The sequence below is a fragment of the Scyliorhinus canicula genome, chromosome 1 (genome assembly GCF_902713615.1).
Source record: "Scyliorhinus canicula chromosome 1, sScyCan1.1, whole genome shotgun sequence".
Lineage (NCBI taxonomy): Eukaryota > Metazoa > Chordata > Chondrichthyes > Carcharhiniformes > Scyliorhinidae > Scyliorhinus > Scyliorhinus canicula.
In genome coordinates, this window is record NC_052146.1 from 268,563,155 (window position 1) to 268,586,381 (window position 23,227).

The window sequence follows — 23,227 nt, forward strand, 5'->3', positions numbered from 1 at the left end:
GTCCGCCCACTAGGGCGCGAAACCCCTGGGGACTATAAAGTAGAGTCCCCAAGTTCAGTTCAATCTCGTGGCAGGATCTCTAGGCAGTTCTCGAAGAACTCTTGACCGTGACTCTCAGCAAGGAGACCGGCCTAGCAGCTGCACCAACCAAGTACGTCTCCAGTCAACGCACGCTACGAGATAGACGCTCCTAGCTACTATTCCATACCAGCTTTGAAACCTGCAGACTCAGAACCGGACAACGGCCATTGTTCCTCTGATCTGGTGGGCCATTTGAAAGCTAAGTATAAGCCTCTAGTTGTAGTGATAGTCTAGTAAGTAGAGTTTTATGCATGAGTAGTGATTGATTGTGTGTATAATAAATGTGTTTTGATTTGAACCTTACTAACTGGTGTATTGAGTTATTGATCAGCACTTGGCTTTGAACCTCGTGGTGGTATCAGAAAGATACCTGGCGACTCTAGAGCAACGGTTATTAAAACAGAGCAATTAAGTAAAAGCACACCGAGCAACAGTGGACGACAGGAAGGTACTAGATATGGGATGGGTCATGATCCTTTTGGTATCCGATGAGTTAGTTCTGGTAGTTCTTGTTCTTTCTTCCTTCTTTTTCACTTTTGAGAGGCTTCATTGGTTCTGTCCCTTTACTTCTTCCTTGTGATACTAGCACATGATTCAGTGGGTTATTTCTGGTAGTTCTAGTCCTTTTTTCCTTCCTTTTCTCTTCTGTGAGGCTCTGGAGGTTTGATTGTGACTTCTATATGATATTGCCTGTCCTCTCACGACAATTGTATGGAGTGATTGTATGGAATAATTTCGGCCTGGATTGGGGTTAAGCGGCATTGTGTGGCACGTACGTAACTCCCCTTACAACTGTGTTTTTTGTGTATTTTCTGTTCTCCTTGTAAGGATAGGTATGGTGAATCTGTTCTTGGCTCCTGCATGAGTGCAGATGGGTCTGATATCCGAGGAGAGGAAGCAGTGATGGGTCATTGATGCCTTTGGCGCCACTGGGGTTGAAGGAGTTGTACGTTGGTGCACGTCCAATCATGCCACAAGAAGTTTATTCTGATTTCTTGTGACGATTGCGAACTTTTGCAGCTTGGGAAGGTATGCAACTTTTTAATCACGTCTTTATGACTTGATCCTGCTCCTCCTTTGGTCTTTGGTGGGCCCATAGGAGTATCTAGTTATGCCTAATTATTATATCGGGCCAGTTGTGATGTTCTCCTGCTCCATTTTGTACTCATGTAGGTTAAGTAATTTTATTCTTCTTTTGTAACATTGTAATTTTGTTGCGTTGTTCTCTAAAATGTAAAATCGCAATATAATTTTTTAAGAAAGAAAATCTAGTGATGGAAAGGATAATAGTTCTACAGAACTGATACAGGAAGCCAAAAATAATAAAATAAATAATTGTTGCCACAGTCACAGAGGACCAAAGGCTGCTCTCCCCTTTGAGAGGGCTGAGTGGCAGTCATTTAACCTGAGGATCACCACACGTCAGGCAAGGGGCAAGGTCGTGAAGGTGGGGCCTTCATGAATAACCTCAGTCAGTACAGGAATTAAACCTGTGCTGTTGGCGTTGCTCTGCTTCACAAACCAGCCGTCCAGCCAACTGATCAATGTAGAGATCCAACTTTCACACTTGAAAAAGAACTTTACTAATGATAAATGAGAATTGATAACAAGTGAGCAATCACAGAAATTGGAACACTTGACTGAGGACTTGAAATTTCTAACTGATAAACTTGTAGAATCAAAAATTTAGCAAAGGATGATCTTCAGTTAAACCTCATTGAATTTCAAGCATGAGCAGACTCTATGAGGTATCAAAAATACCCTGAACAGGAAAAGGAATTGCTGGTGAATCAGAACAGCAGGGTGAATGCAGAATTAAAAGAACTAAACTAGCGAACTGTTCAAACTTTGTAATGAAAAGAATAATGAGATTCTTGAACCTCACTGAAATCTGGAGAAAATGAAAGAACAGATGTGTGGTATGGAGTGTTACAGTTCCAATGTTTTCCCTGTGAATAAAAAATCCATACCAATTGTGACCCAGTTGAGCAAAGAACTGATCCAAGTAACATTACTGATGTATCAACCTCGGTAATGGGCAGTATAGAAGCAACTGAAGTTCCTGAAGAATCGGTGATTAAAAATAGTCAACAAAAAGGATGAAACCACAAATTGATTTGGAACAGTCAATGTCTAGAGACACTGATTCACAATTACTTGCCAGTGCCAACATACAATACACAGCAGCTGGAAGCCAGGCAGGTGGGCAATTTTCAAACACCCACTTAAAACCTGAAGAGTGGAAATGTATAGTTCCTGAAATATGTAAAAGAATTGAACAGTTAGAACAAATCATAAAACTCCAGAGGGATGAAATGATTGATCTTGCTCAAATAAAACTGAAAAAGACCCATTTGAAATGGGATCAAGAGAAATCATAAGATTGTAAAATGTTCAAACCTCCAGCCAACATGGCACCCGTTTGTGTGAACATAAGAATCATCTCAGTAATATCCTTGAAACAGCGAAAAGCGATTGTGATCTGAAGATAAATTAGCTGCTAACACACAAAAATGTCATTCTGACCTTATTATCTCATTCTTTGCCGAGTTAAAATCTGGGACTAATAGAAAAAAGATACTTTTGCTTTGGTTAAAATTTTGTAATTGTACAATATGACATATGTAATTGTGAAATTAGATGAAAGATTTATGTGTATAGTATGTAATAAGCTGATTATTAAAAGGTTATGATGTCATATTCTGGAAGAATACATAAGGCCACTGTAAAGATAGTCACTGTAGTGAAGTTTTCTTTCTTTCGAGGGAAATGAATGAAAAGAAATGAAAAATGAAAATGAAATGAAAATCGCTTACTGTCACAAGTAGGCTTCAAATGAAGTTACTGTGAAAAGCCCCTAGTCGCCACATTCCAGCGCCTGTTTGGGAAGGCTGGAACAGGAATTGAACCGTGCTGCTGGCCTGCTTCCAAGGCAGCGATTTAGCCCTGTGCTAAACCAGGGAGGAAGAGTTAGGGTTAGACCCAAAAAAAAATTAAAATACTTCATTTTAAATCGGAGCCTGGAATCTACTGCTCCAACTGGGGCTCTGCAATTCCGCACATGCACTAGCTATGGAATGGCTGTACATACGCAGTGTGTTTTTTGTATATCTACTAGCTTTCTGTGCATGCGCAGTTGGAGCATTTTCACATTTCCAGGTTGGGGGCCAATCCTGTACACATGCGCAGTTTTTAATAATTTCTTCAGATTGGGAAAGCCCTGCACCTGCACAAAGAAACAAGCAGGAAAATGGAACAGACGGTGGTGCAGTGGTTAGTACTGCTGCCACACGGCACGGAAGACCCGGGTTTTACCTCGGCCCCAGGTCACTGTCCGTGTGGAATTTGCACATTCTCCCTGTGTCTACGTGGGTCTCATCCCCACAACCCAAAAAGATGTGCAGAGTAGATGGGTTGGCCACACTAAAATTGCCCCTTAATTGGAAAAGAATTGGAACTCTTAAAAAAAAAGTGTAACAGTGCAAAAAGGTCAGGTGACCTGAAAGTGAAGCACCATTCCACAGAAGGCGCCCCAATGTACAAGAAACAGGAGGGGAGCATTGAAAAGGTCCCTAAACAAATAATGTCCCAAACTGGGAGCGGAATAGAAGCTAAGGGAAGAGGACAGAAATCTGAAACATTAAATTTAGGAGCAGGGAAAAAGGCACCAACTTAAAAAGACAAAACTGCAGGGAGCAGACTTAAAGTGAGTTTCAAAAAAGCCAGACGATCCAATCCAAAGGTTGGTGACTCTTTACTACAGGTATATGGAGCAATGGTTTTCTGCTAACGTGGTAAAAGTATAGATGAGGCAAAGGAATCTGACTCATTTCCTGATGTTTGTATTGAAACACTTCCAAACCTTTTGTCCAGTTAATATACTTAATGTTTCACTTCCGGTGGCGGCGATGTCCGAGTGAGCCGCACATTCGGCAGGCTCTCACTCCGGCGGGCGTTTAGGGGCTGATTCCCCGCGATAGCGGGACCACGGAACTGAAGGAAGGCGGCAGTGAAAGTGCTGAGGAGCAGGCTGCGGCACATGGAACAGGGGAGTCCAGGAGGCAGAAGAAGAGAGAGAAAAAGGGACAAAGACAAGGAGCTGAAGAAACTTACCTGGAACCTAGGATGGCGGACACACGGACCCCGGACTCGGCAATTCAGCAGGCGCTGGATAACATGCTCCAAGTAATGAAATCCAGATTTGAAGCACTGAAGCGGGACAGCTTGGACCCACTCCAGAAGGCAGTGGATCAGCTGAACCAGAGGCTGGATGCGCAAGATGTTAAAGTTAAGGAGCTGGGAGAGGCGGTGGAGGAGCAGGTGGATGCGCAGACGGTTGCGGCGCTAGAAGGTGACGGGCTGAAGGAGCAGCAAAGAAGACTGTTAGACAGAGTGGAGGAGCTGGAGAATAGAGCCCGCAGGAACAACCTGAGGATGGTCGGCCTCCCGGAGGGGGCTGAGGGAGCTGATGCCGCAGCGTTTGTAGCAGACCTATTGATGCAGCTGATGGGGGCCGAAGCCTTTCCGCGACCGCCGGAGCTGGAGGGGGCATGCAGAGTGCAGGCGAGGCAGGGGTGGCCGGGCGGACCCCCCCCGCCCGATGGTGATTAGGTTCCACAGGTTCGTGGACAAGGAGCGGGTGCCGCGGTGGGCAAAGAGCGCCAGGAGCAGCGCGTGGAATAACAGTGTCCTCCGCATTTACCAGGACCTAAGCCAGGAGGTGGCTCGGCGGCGAGCAGCCTTTAAACAAGTCAAGGAGGTGCTGTTCAAGAAGCACGTGACGTTTGGTCTGCTGTTCCCGGCTCGTCTATGGGTCACGCACCAGGGTCAACACCACTACTTCTCCGAGCCTGAAGAAGCGATGGACTATGCGAGGGATCAGGGGCTTGTCCCAAAAAGAGGCCCCACGGGTGCAAATTAGGGCACGAGGACTACCGTATGAAGGTACGCCGGATGGGCCTGGACTGCTGTTCAACGGTTTGCTGTGTCAAAGGTGCCAAACGGAACAATTTGGACTCTTTCCTTTGTTCATGGACACTGGTTTGTTTTTTGTTTTTTGTTCCTCTTATGTTTTTGTTTTTTCCTCTTTTTTCTGTTTTTTCCATTTCGGGCGGATTTTAACTTTTTGTGCGGCTCGTGGAGGACACTGGAGCCGGCACGGTAACGAAGGGGTGCCGGTCAGCAAGGGGGGCCAAGGACGTGGGTTGGGGGGTTTTTGTTTTGTTGATGTCCATGCCTTCCTGTGCCAGTGAGTTTGCTCCAGTGGGTTGGAGAGGGGGATGGGGCGCCGGGGAGTGGGGATGAGGACAGGGAAACAATGGGAATGAGACAGGAGGGCGCCGGAGTGATGAGTCACCGGGCTAGCAGATTGGCTAGTCAAGGGAGTCAGGTGGGGGGGGGGGGGGGGGATCACAGCCAGTGGATGACAGGGGTGGGGGTATCGGGGGATGTTGTTGGGGGGGGGGGGGGGGGGTGTTGTTCTGCTGACGTGGGAGGGACTTGAAATAGGCACTGGCAAGGAGGTCGAGGGTGGAGGCAGCCAAGAGGCGGGACAGGAATGGCGCGACGCACGGGCCGGGGGTCGGCCCGAGAAAGGCTATGGCTCACCAGCGTGGGGGGGTGTGCCCCCCGACCAGGCAGATCACCTGGAACGTCAGGGGACTGAATGGGCCGGTTAAGAGGGCGCGGGTGTTCGCGCACTTGCGGGCTCTGAGGGCGACGTAATTATGTTGCAGGAGACACATCTGAAAGTGTATGACCAGACCAGGCTAAGGAAGGGCTGGATTAGCCAGGTCTTCCACTCGGACTTGGGACTCGAAGTCCAGGGGGGTGGCAATCATGATCAACAAGCGGGTGCAATTTGAGGCGGAGTGCATAGCCGCAGACAGGGAGGGCAGATACCTGATGGTACGGGGCAGACTGGAGGGGAGAAGTGTGGTGCTAGTGAATATATATGCCCCGAACTGGGATGGCGTGGACTTCATTAAAAGAGTGCTGGGGAAGATGCCGGACCTAGACTCTCGCAGGCTAATAATGGGGGGGGACTTTAACATGGTCCTTGACCCGGCTTTGGATCGGTCGTGTCCCAGAACGGGTAGACTCCCAGCAATGGCAAGGGAGCTGAAAGGGTTTATGGAGCAAATGGGGGCAGTGGACCCCTGGAGAGCCAGACAGCCGACAGGAAAGGGCTACTTGTTTTACTCGCACGTCCATAAAGTATATTCTAGGATAGATTTCTTTGTACTAAGCAGGGATTGTATAGGGGAGGTAAAGAACACGGAATATTCGGCAATTACTATCTCAGACCATGCCCCGCACTGGGTAGACTTGCAGATCGGGGGGGGGGGGGGGGGGGGGGGGGGGGGGGTGGAGAGAACTACCAACGCCCGCAATGGAGGCTAGACGTGGGACTGCTATCGGAGGAGGGGATCTGTGAGAGGCTTCGGAGGTGTATGCAAAATTACTTGCAGGTGAATGACACGGGGGTGGTCTCGGCGGCGACCCTGTGGGAGGCGCTAAGGGCAGTAGTGCGGGGGGGAGCTGATCTCAATTGGGACCCACAGAGCCAAGGCAGACAGGGCAGAGATGGATAGGTTGGTCAGGGAAATGGGTCGGATAGATGAAGAGCACGCGGAGTCCCCGGGGGAGGTTTTACTCAGGGAGAGGCAGAGACTACAGGCGGAACTGGGGGCACTATCCACGAGTAGGGCAGTGGAACAGCTTAGGAAGGCGAGGGGCGTGGTGTACGAGCATGGGGAAAAGGCTAGCAGACTGTTAGCGCAGCAACTCAGGAAGAGGGAGGCGGCCAGGGAAATAAGTAGAGTGATGGATGGGGAGGGGCGCAAAGTGGAGGACCCGGCAGGATTGAATAAGGTATTCCGGGACTTCTATCGCAAGCTGTATACTTCGGAGCCGCCGGAAGAACCGGAGGAGATGAAAAGGTTTCTGGATGGGTTAACATTCCCAACAGTAGGTGGGGGGGCGAGTGGATGAGCTGGGGGCCCCGATTAGAGTGGAGGAGGTATTGGGGGGCCTAAAGGCCATGCAGTCGGGGAAAGCCCCTGGGCTGGATGGATACCCAGTAGAGTTCTATAGGAGGTTTTCTGAGCTGGTGGGCCCGGTCTTGGCGAGGGTTTTCAATGAGGCAAGGGACAGAGGGACCCTGCCGCCGACAATGTCGCAAGCCACTATATCACTGATATTGAAGCGGGATAAAGACCCGGAGGCGTGCGGGTCCTACAGGCCAATCTCCCTGATTAGTGTTGACGCCAAGCTCCTGGCAAAGATACTGGCGGTTAGAATGGAGGACTGCATACCGGAGGTGATTGGGGAGGACCAAACTGGGTTCATGAAAGGTAGGCAGCTGACGGCCAACCTGAGAAGATTACTTAATGTGATAATGATGCCCCTGGCAGGCAGGGAGGTGGAGGTAGCGGTGGCGATGGACGCCGAGAAGGCCTTTGACCGGGTGAAGTGGGACTATCTATGGGAGGTGCTCGGACGGTTTGGGTTCAGGGAGGGACTGGTGAATTGGATCAAATTATTATATCAGGCCCCAAAGGCCAACGTTAGGACTAACAGAGAAGTGTCGGAGTACTTTAGGCTGTACCGTGGGACCAGACAGGGCTGCCCGCTCTCCCCGCTGCTGTTTGCGCTGGCCATAGAGCCGCTGGCGATTGCGCTGAGAGCCGCAGAGTGATGGAAGGGGATGGTGAGGGGCGGAGTAGAACATGGGCAGCACGGTAGCATGGTGGTTAGCATAAATGCTTCACAGCTCCAGGGTCCCAGGTTCGATTCCCGGCTGGGTCACTGTCTGTGCGGAGTCTGCACGTCCTCCCCGTGTGTGCGTGGGTTTCCTCCGGGTGCTCCGGTTTCCTCCCACAGTCCAAAGATGTGCGGGTTAGGTGGATTGGCCATGCTAAATTGCCCGTAGTGTAAAAAGTAAGGTTAAGGGGGGGGGTTGTTGGGTTACGGGTATAGGGTGGATACGTGGGTTTGAGTAGGGTGATCATTGCTCGACACAACATTGAGGGCCGAAGGGCCTGTTCTGTGCTGTACTGTTCTATGTTCTATAGGGTCTCTCTTTATGCGGACGACCTGCTTCTGTACGTGTCGGACCCAGTGGCCGGGATGGGAAGTATACTGGGAATGTTCAGGAAGTTCAGCCAGTTTTCAGGATACAAATTAAATATGGCCAAGAGTGAAATGTTTGTGGTACAGGCAAGGGGCCAGGAGAACAGATTGAGAGGGCTACCGTTTAGGCTGGTTGAGGAAAATTTCCGGTACTTGGAAATCCAGGTGGCGCGAGACTGGGGCAGGCTGCACAAGTTAAATTTGGCCAGGGTGGTGGAGCAAATGAAGGGAGAGTTTCGGAGATGGGATGCACTCCCGCTGTCGCAGGCAGGGAGGGTGCAGACTGTAAAGATGACAATCCTCCCTAAATTCCGGTTTGTTTTTCAGTGCCTCCCGATCTTTGTCCCACAGTCCTTCTTCAAAAGAGTTAACAGGATGATCATGAGCTTTGTCTGGGCGGGAAAATCCCCACGGGTGAAGGAGGCGATGCTGGAGAGGAACCGCTACTGGGCGGCCAACATCGCTATGATAAGGAAGTGGATGGTGGGTATGGGGTCTATCTGGGAGCGGGTGGAGGCGGCTTCGTGCAGGGGCTCCAGCCTGGCAACCCTGGTCACGGCTCCTCTACCGCTGCCGCTGGCCAGGTACTCCACCAGCCCGGTAGTGGTGGCGACCCTGCGGATATGGGGCCAGTGGAGGATGCATGTAGGGGAGATGGGGGCATCGGTTTGGGCACCAATCTGCAACAACCATCGGTTTTCCCCCAGGAGTATGGATGGGGGGTTTCGAGCATGGCGGCGGGGGTGGGAAGGGTGAGCGATATGTTCCTGGAAGGGAGCTTTGCGAGTTTGGAGGAGAAATTTGGTCTGGTGAGGGGAAATTATTTTAGGTACCTACAGTTGCGGGACTTTGTCCGTAGACAGGTCCCATCCTTCCCACGCCTCCCGCCAATGGGGATCCAAGACAGAATAGTCTCTAGGGGGGGAAGAAGGGGAGGGTAGAGTCTCTGATATTTATAAGGTGCTCATGAGGGAGGAAGGGTCCCAGACGGAGGAACTGAAACTCAAATGGGAGGAGGAGCTAGGCGGGGAAATGGAGGACGGGCTGTGAGCAGAGACCCTGAGTAGGGTAAATTCGACCGCAACATGTGCCAGGCTCGGCCTGATTTAATTTAGAGATAGAGAAATACAGCACAGAACAGGCCCTTCGGCCCACGATGTTGCGCCGAACTTTTGTCCTAGGTTAATCATAGAATTTTGGACAAATTTTCATGGCCAATTCACCCAACCTGCACATCTTTGGACTGTGGGAGGAAACCGGAGTACCCGGAGGAAACCCACGCAGTCACGGGGAGGATGTGCAGACTCCACACAGACAGTGACCCAAGTCGAAATCGAACTTGGGACCCTGGAGCTGTGAAGCAATTGTGCCATCCACAATGCTACCGTGCTGCCCTTAAGAAGTTAACCTACACTCCATTATTCTACCCTAATCCATGTACCTATCCAATAGCCGCTTGAAGGTCCCTAACGTTTCCGACTCAACCAATTTCACAGGCAGTGCATTCCATGCCCCCACTACTCTCTGGGTAAAGAACCTACCTCTGACATCCCCTCTATATCTTCCACCATTTATCTTAAATTTATGTCCCCTTGTAATGGTGTGTTCCACCCGGGGAAAAAGTCTCTGACTGTCTACTCTATCTATTCCCCTGATCATCTTATAAACCTCTATCAAGTCGCCCCTCATCCTTCTCCGTTCTAATGAGAAAAGGCCTAGCACCCTCAACCTTCCCTCGTATGACCTACTCTCCATTCCAGGCAACATCCTTGTAAATCTCCTTTGCACCTTTTCCAAAGCTTCCACATCCTTCCTAAAATGAGGCGACCAGAACTGCACACAGTACTCCAAATGTGGCCTGACCAAGGTTTTGTACAGCTGCATCATCACCTCACGGCTCTTGAATTCAATCCCTCTGCTAATGAACGCTAGCACACCATAGGCCTTCTTCACAGCTCGATCCACTTGAGTGGCAACTTTCAAAGATCTATGAACATAGACCCCAAGATATCTCTGCTCCTCCACATTGCCAAGAACCCTACCTTTAACCCTGTATTCCGCATTCATATTTGTCCTTCCAAAATGGACAACCTCACACTTGTCAGGGTTAAACTCAATCTGCCACTTCTCAGCCCAGCTCTGCATTCTATCTATGTCTCTTTGAAGCCGACAACAGCCCTCCTCACTATCCACAACTCCACCAATCTTCGTATCATCTGCAAATTTACTGACCCACCCTTCAATTCCCTCATCCAAGTCGTTAATGAAAATCACAAACAGCAGAGGACCCAGAACTGATCCCTGCGGTACACCACTGATAACTAGGCTCCAGGCTGAATATTTCCCATCCACCACCACTCTGTCTTTTATCGGTTAGCCAGTTTATTATCCAACTGGCCAAATTTCCCACTATCCCATGCCTCCTTACTTTCTGCACAAGCCTACAATGGGGAACCTTATCAAATGCCTTACTAAAATCCATGTACACTACATCCACTGCTTTACCTTCATCCACATGCTTGGTCACCTCCTCAAAGAAGTCAATAAGACTTGTAAGGCAAGACCTACCCCTCACAAATCCGTGCTGACTATCCCTAATCAAGCAGTGCCTTTCCAGATGCTCAGAAATCCTATCCCTCAGTACCCTTTCCATTACTTTGCCTACCACCAAAGTAAGACTAACTGGCCTGTAATTCCCAGGGTTATCCCTATTCCCTTTTTTGAACAGGGGCACGACATTCGCCACTCTCCAATCCTCTGGTACCACCCCTGTTGACAGCGAGGACGAAAAGATCATTGCCAACGGCTCTGCAATTTCATTTCTTGCTTCCCATAGAATCCTTGGATATATCCCGTCAGGCCCGGGGGACTTGTCTATCCTCAAGTTTTTCAAAACGCGCAACACATCTTCCTTCCTGACAAGTATCTCCTCGAGCTTATCAGTCTGTTTCACATTGTCCTCTCCAACAATATGGCCCCTCTCGTTTGTAAATACTGAAGAAAAATACTTGTTCAAGACCTCTCCTATCTCTTCAGACTCAATACACAATCTCTCGCTACTGTCCTTGATCGGACCTACCCTCGCTCTAGTCATTCTCATATTTCTCACATCTGTGTAAAAGGCCTTGGGGTTTTCCTTGATCCTACCTGCCAAAGATTTTTCATGCCCTCTCTTAGCTCTCCTAATCCCTTTCTTCAGTTCCCTCCTGGCTATCTTGTATCCCTCCAGCGCCCTGTCTGAACCTTGTTTCTTCAGCCTTACATAAGTCTCCTTCTTCCTCTTAACAAGACATTCAACCTCTCTTGTCAACCAATCTCTTCCCTGCCTGACAGGGACATACATATCAAAGACACGCAGTACCTGTTCCTTGAACAAGTTCCACATTTCACTTGTGTCCTTCCCCGACAGCCTATGTTCCCAACTTCTGAACTTCAATTCTTGTCTGACAGCATTGTATTTACCCTTCCCCCAATTATAAACCTTGCCCTGTTGTACGCACCTATCCCTCTCCATAACTAAAGTGAAAGTCACAGAATTGTGGTCACTACCTCCAAAATGCTCCCCCACTAACAAATCTATCACCTGCCCTGGTTCATTACCAAGTACTAAATCCAATATGGCCTCCCCTCTGGTCGGACAATCTACATACTGTGTTAGAAACGCTTCCTGGACACACTGCACAAACATTACCCCATCCAAACTATTTGATCTAAAGAGTTTCCACTCAATGTTTGGGGAAGTTGAAGTCACCCATGACTACTACCCTGTGACTTCTGCACCTTTCCAAAATCTGTTTCCCAATCTGTTCCTCCACATCTCTGCTGCTATCGGGGGGCCTATAGAAAACTCCCAACAAGGTGACTGCTCCTTTCCTATTTCTGACTTCAACCCATATTACCTCAGTAGGCAGATCCCCCTCAAACTGCCTTTCTGCAGCTGTTATACTATCTCTAATTACCAATGCCACCCCCCCCACCTCTTTTACCATCCTCCCTAATCTTGTTGAAACATCTATAACCAGGGACCTCCAACAACCATTTCTGCCCCGCTTCTATCCAAGTTTCCGTGATGGCCACCACATCGTAGTCCCAAGTACCGATCCATGCCTTAAGTTCACCCACCTTATTCCTGATGCTTCTTGCATTAAAGTATACACACTTCAACCCATCTCCTTGCCTGCAAGTACTCTCCTTTGTCAGTGTTACCTTCCCCACTGCATCACTACGTGCTTTGGCGTCCTGAATATCGGCTTCCTTAGTTGCTGGACTACAGATCCGGTTCCCATTCCCCTGCCAAATTAGTTTAAACCCTCCCGAAGAGTACTAGAAAACCTCCCCCCCAGGATATTGGTGCCCCTCTGGTTCAGATCCAACCCATCCTGCTTGTACAGGTCCCACCTTCCCCAGAATGCGCTCCAATTATCCAAATACCTGAAGCCCTCCCTCCTACACCATTCCTGCAGCCACGTGTTCAACTACACTCTCTCCCTATTCCTAGCCTCGCTATCACGTGGCACCGGCAACAAGCCAGAGATGACAACTCTGTCTGTCCTGGCCTTTAACTTCCAGCCTAACTCCCGAAACTTGTTTATTACCTCCACACCCTTTTTCCTACCTACGTCGTTGGTACCAATGTGCACCACGACTTCTGGCTGCTCACCCTCCCCCTTCAGGATCCTGAAGACACGATCCGAGACATCCGTGGCCCTGGCACCCAGGAGGCAACCTACCTTTCGGGAGTCTCGCTCGCGACCACAGAATCTCCTATCTATTCCCCTAACCATTGAATCTCCTATTACTATTGCTTTTCTATGCTCCCCCCTTCCCTTTTGAGCCCCAGAGCCAGACTCAGTGCCAGAGACCTGGCCGCTGGGCCTTCCCCCGGTAGGTCATCCCCCCCAACAGCATCCAAAACGGTATACTTGTTTTGAAGGGGAATGGCCACGAGGGATCCCTGCACTGTCTGCCTGTTAGTTTTCTTTCCCCTGACTGTAACCCAGCTACTCTTGTCCAGTACCTTTGGTGTGGCTACCTCCCTGTAACTCTTCTCGATAATCCCCTCTGCCTCCCGGATGATCCGAAGTTCATCCAGCTCCAGCTCCAGTACCTTAACACAGTCTCTGAGGAGCTGGAGTTGGGTGCACTTCCCGCAGGTATAGTCAGCGGGGACACCAGTGGTTTCCCTCACCACCCACATCCTACAGGAGGAGCATGCAACTGCCCTAGCCTCCATCCCCTCTTACTTTACAGAATTTAAGGTCGTTCACCGGGACCACATGACGGTGGTTCGGATGAGCAAATTCTTTGGGGTAGAGGACAAATGCGCTAGGTGCGCAGGAGGACCAGCGAACCACATTCACATGTTTTGGGCATGCCCTAAGCTTAGGGGGTACTGGGAGGGATTTGCGGGCGTCATATCCCGGGTGCTAAAAACAAGGGTGGCGATGGGTTCAAGGGTGCCAATTTTTGGGGTTTCGGAAGACCCGGGAGTCCAGGGGGAGAAAGAGGCTGATGTTTTAGCCTTTGCTTCCTTGATAGCCCGGAGACGAATACTATTGGCATGGAGGGACTCAAAGCCTCCGAAGACTGAGTTGTGGCTTGCGGACATGTTGCGTTTCCTGGGTATGGAAAAAATTAAGTTCGCCTTCAGGGGATCTGTACAGGGGTTCACCTGAAGGTGGCAACCATTTATTGACTTCTTTGTGGGAGAGTGCGCGTCAGCAGGGGGAGGGGATGGGGGGGGGGGATAGAGTAGAGTGGAGTAGGAGGGATAAATTGGCGGGTAGTACCGGTGGGAGAGGAGCGGGCTTGTGCAGTATGTTACGATTGAAGTATTGAATGTACTTGGATGTTTGCACATTTTTGCCTTTTTTGCTTTCTTTCTGTTGATGTCTGTAATTGTTTACAAAGCCAAAAGCTACCTCAATAAAATGGTTTATTAAAAAAATATATATATACTTAATGTTTCTTGTTTAACAAATGATTTATTCTTTGTTAAAAGTTCATCAGCGGACTCCTGTGAATCTGTTCAGTAGCTACCCACCACGGTTTCTTAAAAAATAGGGTCTATCACTCTGGGATCCGACTTATCCAGTAGAATGATCAGCTGGGATATTAACCGAAGGATATAATTCAATTGGAATCGGTTCAGAGAAGTTCACTTCGTTGAAGTGGTTGATGTAAGAAGAAAGGTTGAGCAGGTCAGAGAGGTGATCCTATTGAAACATATGCAATTCTCAGAAACTGGATGTTTCCACTTTTGGGAGAGTCTAAAACTATAGGTAACAGTTTAAAAATAAGTGATCGCCCATTTAAGACCCCACTCTACACCACCCTCACCCTCACCACCCCCGCACCCCTACCTTCACCCCCACCCTCACCACACCCCCACTCCTCGGCATGCGGTCTAATCATGCGTCGTTGGGAGGGGGGGGTAAAGCGAATGAGTTGATTTTGAAATGGCATTTGCTGTATGTTATTATTTGGTTTTACCTTGTTATAATGAAAAACATTTTTGAATATTTTTTCAAAACCAACATGCAGCAAGACCAGGACAACATTCAGACTTGCTGACAAATAGGAAGTAATAAGTCTGTTCACCATGTACAATGTACAAAATAGGAGTGTGATGGAATACTCTCCACTTGCCTGGATGAGTGCAGCTACAACAACACTCAAGAAGACTGACGCCATCCAAGTGTGAATTTCAATACGTACCTTAGTTTGAAGCTCGCAGGTCAGGAACACTGGCTCCCGACGCACCTAAGGCCTCCTGAAAATTCGCTAACCAGGAACTGGATGCACATATGGATTTCAGTGGTTTTGCATTCTTTTGGCTAATGCGCGCCTGCATGGAAAAGAGAGGGGGAAACGGCGCGAAAAGGCAGGTCAGATCAGAATACAGAGCATTATCATCTTGTAGGTGCCCCAGGGAGCAGGATACAAGAGGGTGACGGAGAGTTTCTAAAAAGAAGTCTCCGGCAAAGTATAAAAGCCAGAGAGCAGAAATGTGTCCCTGAAGTCAAGTTAAGTAAAGGAGCAGAAAAATAGGATCTAAATTCAAGCACGAGCTGCAAGGAGTAGACTTTAAGAGAAGTGGGCACAAGAGGAGCCTGAAGACCCAAGAAGGCAGCCGAAGGTTGGTGACTGTGCTGCAGGCCCACTGGGACAAAAACACAACTTTTGAGCAGCAATGTTCTGCTTTGCATGGCCAAAGATCTGGGATTGTGCAAGGAACATGAAGTTCAAGCGCACTCACAGATCCAGGGAGAGTGCGGAAGGCCAAGATTTAATACTACGAGGTGGGTCATTGTCGAAAACAACCGGGAGGGAGTGAATTTTGAAGAGAATTCACAGGCGAGATCTTCAAATGTGGAGATTGAAAACCTTCATGAGAAAGACAGTTTCAGTGAGATTGGTCTGTTCACCATGTGACATGTTGAGCAATCCATGAATCCTGTTTTGAGCACATTGATCATCTATTGTGTAGTGTGGTGCGACCGACCACAGGTTTGCCTGTTAATTCAGATACCTCATAATTATTCTGAATCTTAGAGGATAAGATATATAGATAGTAACATAGCTTGCTTAATCGGTATTCCCATGCACCAAGTTAAACATTAACTCCCTGCACCGCTGAGTACCCACACACATGGATTGCAGCGATTCAAGGTGGCAGGAGGCTCACCACCTCACTTCTCACGGGCAATTAAGGAGGGGCAATAAAAATGCTGGCCGAGCCAGCAATGCCAACATCCCATGAACAAATTTTTTTAAAAGAACAATCTTTATAACTGTTATTGGTTTGGGACCAAAATACTTGTTGGATGTACTATTCCAAGTAGTTTTAACCAGCATCAGTATGTATTTGGGCAGCATGGTAGCACAGTGGATAGCACTGATGCTTCACAGCTCCAGGGTCGCAGGTTCGATTCCCGGCTTGGGTCGCTGTCTGTGCGGAGTCTGCACGTTTTCTGTGCGTGGGTTTCCTCCGGGTGCTCCGGTTTCCTCCCACAAGTCTCGAAAGACATGCTCTTATGTGAATTGGACATTCTGAATTCTCCCTCCGTGTACCCGAACAGGCGCCGGAATGTGGCGACAAGGGGCTTTTCACAGTAACTTCATTGCAGTGTTAATGTAAGTCTACTTTTGACAATAAAGATAAGGGGCTGCATGCTTTTGCCGGCAGCCCAGGGGTTTCCCTACAGCGTGGGACTGCCCCACAATGGGAAACCCCATTGATCAGCTAAAAACACAGATGTTTGTTTGACAATGCAATTGAAGACAATGGTGAAGTGTGTCCTGTGCACCACCTTGAACTCGATGACCCTGCGTCAATGATGACGCAATCCCCAAATGCTTTCATGTATAGTTATATAACTAAAGAAGATGCAATGCAGAACTACTTTAAAAATGAATAATACAAGAAAGACAAGACAAAAATATGAAGGGAGACTAGATTACAAGGCAGCAATATAATTGCAGTGTTCAATAATCGAATAAATCAGAGAAGCATAAGTGGAGATCTCAATCTGAACTCAAAGGTTGATTTTTACTGTCGCCCAAACATTATATCGCTTTTTCTCAAATTACAGTAATGTGTGTGGGCTTTGGAGTCCAATCAAGTGTATTAGAAATATGTAGAGCCTCTTAGAACAGTTGATGGCTTTTTTAAATTTGAAAAAAAAAGGTTATGGCCAATAGTTAAACCATTTCTAAAATTAAGAGCAACACAGATGAGGTAACTCAGCAAGCGTGCTGACAAGCCGTGGCTTTATAAGCCAAAAGACTGAGAGGATATGATAACTGATGGAGCTTTCAGGAATGAATCCATTAAAGCAATAGTCTTTACAACAAGGGTGAGGAGTGGAAAGAGACCAATGAGCAGCAGGGTGATTATGTTTTGTCCACTGTTGATAATGGCTGTCTATGGGTCGCCACTGATTTATTTCATGTTTTGCAATCAAGATATTGAATATCAGAATATCATGCAGATGCCTCCATTCTCTCAGCCACTTTTAGATCCCACATTCTCAGTGTTCAATATTCAGACAATGAAAGGTGGCAGAATCATGTAAAACCAGTCTGGTGATCTCATTGCTTACAATTGGCCAGCAGTGGGCTGCCAAATGCTTCAGAATATTGACTGCAGCATGTATGGTCTGGCTTGGACACAAGCCTTGGACAGCAATACAAGAACATTTATCAGTAATACATACAGCATACTTCTGGCATAAAGTGTATGCACATTGCCTGACATATTGCATGCTAAATCAAAACCTGTGTGAAACCACCAAATTTCAAGTGTGTAAATAATGCATACAAGAACAGTTGGAATCAGGAACAAAAGGTTTCTTTGGCATAATCATTATTTCCCTTTCAAAATAGTAACTAAATAAATATAAATGAAATTTTACCTATTTTTCTTGGAATGTTCATCTTTTCCTCTTTTGACTCCAAATATCCTGGTAATCAGTGCACTAAACAATAATGTGGAAGAATTTCGAACCTGGTAGTCAAAAGTAAAGAGAATGTTATGGACTGCAGACAGCTTTCCTATTGCCTTTTTAAAAAAATTACCTCTTTATTACCACTGTAGTCATGTTTCAAACCCGATTGTAAGGAAACTAAACAAATGAGCATTTCAGGATCAAATATACATAATGGAAGAATCAAAATGATATTGTGATATTCAATGTTCTGTATGAGGAAAATATTCCTTGGGAAAAATCAGACTGGAAGGTCATTTGAGAATGCAAAATGTGTAGTAAATTAAAGAAACCTCATACGCTATCGTCATCAACAATATTGGTTAAACCTTCTACAATGAATAAGCTTCTGATACTACTCTCACAATTGAATTATCAAAGCTGATTCCAAGAAGAAGCACGGTAGCACAGTGGTCAGCACTGTTGCTTCACAGCTCCAGGGACCCGGATTCGATTCCCGGCTTGGGTCACTGTCTGTGCCGAGTCTTCACATTCTCCTCGAGTCTGCGTGGGTTTACTCCAGGTGCTCCAGTTTCCTCCCACAAGTCCCGAAAGATATACTTGTCAGGTGAATTGGACATTCTGAATTCTCCGCCTGTGTATCCGGCGCCGGAGTGTGGAGACTAGGGGATTTTCACAGTAGCTTCATTGCAGTGTTAATGCAAGTCTACTTATGACACTAATAAAGATTATTATTTTCCTTTTTCCATTGATCAACATTGCATGTTTATTACTGCAATAAATATTTATCAATTCTAAACATAATTTTTATTAATGGTTTCCAGGTTTGAAGCTTCTGAGAATATGGTTGGTGAGAATTACTGAAGTCAAAGAAAATGAATACAAGTTAATACAATTTTCTTTGAAAATGAGTTTAATGTCTCATCTAAAAGAGGGTACCTTTGACAATGTAGCACTCAGTACCATCTAGAAGCATTAGCCTCAATTCCATTTTCAAGTCTCTGGAGTGGGATTTTAAACTGTAACCTTCGGACTATTAAAGGAAAGTGCTACCACTTAGCCTCACAAAATTTCCAGGTTTAGTGGCAATTTCATTTCCAAATTTGGCATATTTTTGTGCTTTGTGTCCCTGCATTTCAGGAATTGGACTGTCTGCCCAAAATGATTTCATATAGAGAGAGCTCTCTGCAGCTGGCAGAGGTGACACTGAATTTGAATCCAGGGTTGAAATGACCTAGTACAATCTACTCTACTGCCTGTCCCCAGCTATACACAACCATGAGGTCTAAATTTGATATTTTGGTTTTTCAGGACTATTGATTCTGGCTGCACCTTTTTTAAAACTATTAGCCAGCAAAACAACAAGGTGCAGTTAAGTATACAATTTTATTTCCAGTAAACTGAAGTTGTATCTCAGATTGCAAGAGCGAGTCCAAAGTCAGTGAATAAATGTAATCAAAACTAAACTTGCATTCAGGACAATTGAAAAGTGTACTGAACGATAGTGGTTCAAAAAATCTCTCAATTTTAGCCTTTACTCAGTAAATTAATTTTTGTGCATCAAAAACACGTGGACCATACGTAAACCACAACTAACATGTTATTTTCCTTTAACCTGATAATTAAGGATTTAAATAAACATAATTTTTTTCTTTGGTAAACAAATTAAGGAAGGATTACATCCACAGCCAATATGTCTTTTGGAGACTTCTAGATTATACTTGTGTTTTGGCAACTTTGGTTATTTATTTTAGAGTAGGTTTGCTTGATTTGGTTGGTAATTCAGAGACATTTGCACAAATATCTCACTCCACAAAAAGCAGCCAGATTTTTTAAAAACCATCTCTTTCCTGCAATTTGACTTTGCTTCAGCTGAGAAATCTTTGAGCTTTGTGAAGGGATTCAGGTGAAATTTTCAACAAACTGCTGTGAGTCAACAATGTGTGCTTCAAATTCTTTCAATCACACTTAAATACTAATTTTAAAAGTTGAATAATTATCAGTAATAAGATAGTTTTCATAATACTTATAAACACTAATTTGTTATATCAATTCCCACAGAACTGGCAACAAAAGCCTGACTCTGATAATATTAATTGTGTTTTCTACTCTGATTTAAAAAACACCTTAAATACAATCAAATGGGTACAGATGGGAAAGCATGCAGTGGCAATATGACTGCAACTAAAATTGTACAAGGGCTCAATCCAACTAACCATTTTCCTGATCTCTGCCCATATACCATTCAAGTAATTAAAATTCAATTTGCAATAAGGTAAGCTAATTTACATTGCTGGAGACTGTTGCAAGTGATTCAAAATATAAACATATACATGGCCAAACTATCTAATAACAACATGTAGCCTGTTAAAACAATAAGCAGAACATTAGACTTTTACATCAGAATTTTTTAATTATCTTTGGTGATTCTATACATAAAAAGGTTGCTGAAGTAGGAATTAATTGGACGTCACAATGTAAAGCTCCAAAGTTCTAAGCTAACCAGCTCTGCAGTGCTCTTGCCAGGAGGTTATAGATTTAGGTTTTATACATGGATCATTTCAGTTTTGGCATCATCATATGAACCTGCCACGGATTGAGTAAACAATGCAAATGAATATTTAGCAATAATTGGTATCACATTATGATTTTATGCATATTTTGGTTTCATTTATCTTTCTTTTTGGTTTTGATCATATTAGTTTTTGGAAAAGATCCAGTTACCAGACTTCAAAGAGTGTAAAAAAGGTTATGACTTACTGCCCATACAGGAGACGTAAAACCAAGGATGGCGGCTTGTATTCCATCTGCCACATATGGAATTACATTTTCACCTAATCTGGTGTCTCTAAACAGCGCTCGCAAGATATTCAAAGCATGCACCTGACAAAAAAGTGTACATAAGCAATTGTGAACAAAAGCATGAAGTGCAAAAAACTTTTTCTGCAAAAAGATCACTTATCCACACCTGCTAAAAGGCACTTGTCACATGTGTACCACATAAAAACATATTAGACAATTTATAGAGGAGAACTGGACAATAGTAGGTGAGGTGACCAAAAGTGTAGTAAAATAATTAGGATTCCAGGAAACATGTAAACGTAAGACAACAGCAAGGCAAAAGGATTCAGGGAAAAAGCGCCAGAAAGTGGAACATCTTGATGATCAGGTAAACAGTTTGATGAGGGAACAGAATGCTTTATAACGTATAGAATCATAGAATTTACAGTGCAGAAGGAGGCCATTCGGCCCATCGAGTCTGCACTGGCTCTTGGAAAGAGCACCCATTTAAGCACACACTTCTAACCTATCCCTGTAACTCAGTAACCCCACCTAACCTTTTTGGTCTCTAAAGGCAATTCAGCATGGCCAATCCACCTAAACTGCACATCTTTGGACTGTGGGAGGAAATGGAGCACCCGGAGGCAACCCACGCAGACATGGAGAGACGTGCAGACTCCACACAGACAGTGACCCAAGCCGGGAAACGAACCTGGGACCCTGGAGCTGTGAAGCAACTGTGCTAACCAATGTGCTACCGTGCTGCCTCTTTGGCAGACAATGATTAACTTATGAAGGAGTACAGGAATGGTGTCAGAACTAAGGAAGCCATTAACAATGTCAGTGAACACTGGAACAAATACTGCAGCCACGGCATGATGCTGATGGCGAGGGTGGCTGAGGTGTCTACCAAGCAGATCACTTTGTCCTGTATAGAGTTGAGCATCTTGTCTGTTGATGCGTCTGCACCATTCCAGGCAAGTGAAGAATATTACCTCACATTCCCGATTAGGCGGTTGAAAGGCATTGAAGAATCAAGTGGGCCACTCACCACAGAATTCATATAGAATTAACATAGTTGGCCCAGGTAAGTTCCTGGTCAATAGTGACCTCCAAGATATTGATGGTGGGGGACTTGGTGATGGTAGATCAATTAAATGTTGTGAGGACGTGGTCAGAGTCACCTTTTTTGAAGATGGTCATTGTATGCTATTTGAGGGATGCAAAACTGTTGCAGTTTATTAGTCCAAGCCTTGATGTAAATGAGCACAGACTCCTTCAAAGTGAAGAAATTACAAATGAAATTGAACACTGAGTAATTAATAATAATAATCACCGGTTGTCACAAATAGGCTTCAATGAAGTTGCTGTGAAAAACCCCTAGTCGCCACATTCCGGCGCTCAGTACTTCCCTTGCTGTTTGTCAGGGATGAAACTGAAGAGATTTCTCATGATCCCCATCAACTACAGTGAAGGCAGTCAGAGGATTTGAGGGAATTCAGGGACTTCATCTTTGAAAGTGAAAAGTTTGGAATCCCTCGTGACAGAGACATTGTTATCAAGATTGTGTAACTGATCCCTGGGTGCGTTGCTGTGAAATTCATGGGAGCTGCCTTGGTTGTATCTGCATGTATTGCGCAGTGTAGTGTGTTCAAGGAACTTGTCTGTATATTCACATTTATGCCGAGAATTAACATGAGGCGCAAGATAAATACTTTAAATTGTTTTACTTTTCTGACTTTGTGCTGTAAAGTTCATCAAGTTTGTTCAAAAGCTGTGGAATCTTGTATCTTTATTCTCTTAGTAAGTACCTTGGCTCTCAAACTTTCTCTATTTTAAACAAAAAGTTCCTGGTCCCTAACCGGTCATACCAAAATCCTAGGGTCTGGTCCTGGAACATAGCAAACAAAGAACAAGTAACAATACAGCATAGGAACAGGCCCTTCAGCCCTCAGTGGTCATGATATCACCCTTGGCCAAAGCCCTCAGCACTTCCTATAACTATTTGTCACGGTCCATAGTCTTTGCTACATCTAGCCTGCACAGTCAGTTCTTGATGTAATGCGTGAACAGAATTGGTTTTAAGATATCATCTGTGATGGTGAGGCCCCCACAAAGAGAGCCAAGAAAGATCATCCACTAAAACAAAGCTGAATCATTAAAAGTGCCACAGTCTTATCATTTGCATCAGATGCTGAGTTCTGCCATCATTGAGGATGCGCATGGAATTTCTTCCTTCATTAAATACTAATGAATTTAACTCACAACTGTATGTCGCAGGATTCCAGAGCTTTGACCTGATCCAAAAGGTGTAGTTTTATTTAGGTCTGACTATAACGCACTGCTTTCTCTTCATTCAATTCGCACCACATAATATCAAGAAACAGCTGAAAGTACTGGAGAGTGCTCAGGCCATGGGTCTGACAACATCCCTTAATAAGGGGATCAGGCGTTATGGGAGAAGGCAGGAGAATGGGGATGAGAAACATATCAGCCATGATTGAATGGCGGGGCAGACTCGATGGGCCAAATGACCTAATTCTGTTCCATGTCCTATGGTCTTAACAAACATGTGGTCCAGAACTAGTTACAGCCTGAGCCAAGTAGTTCCAATACAGCTACAACATTCACATCCATCTGACAATGTGGTAATTAGTCCAGGTATACCTTGTCCAGAAAAAGGGACAAACCCAATTACTGCCCATCAGCCTCCTCTCAATCATCAACAAAGTGACAGCTGGTGAATTTGACAGTGCTACGAAGCAGAATTTACACAGCAATAA

General features: G+C 45.9%; 2 protein-coding genes across 2 annotated transcripts in view; one reads left to right on the forward strand and one right to left on the reverse strand.

The window, feature by feature from the left end:
* Positions 1–23,227, reverse strand: part of LOC119974222 (thyroid adenoma-associated protein homolog) — a 570,459-nt gene that overhangs the window by 427,548 nt on the left and 119,684 nt on the right. The window contains 2 exon segments of the mRNA XM_038812984.1: positions 17,631–17,722; positions 20,424–20,546. Coding sequence (XP_038668912.1) covers positions 17,631–17,722; positions 20,424–20,546 — 215 coding nt within the window.
* Positions 1–23,227, forward strand: part of plekhh2 (pleckstrin homology domain containing, family H (with MyTH4 domain) member 2) — a 390,052-nt gene that overhangs the window by 59,899 nt on the left and 306,926 nt on the right. The window lies entirely within an intron of this gene.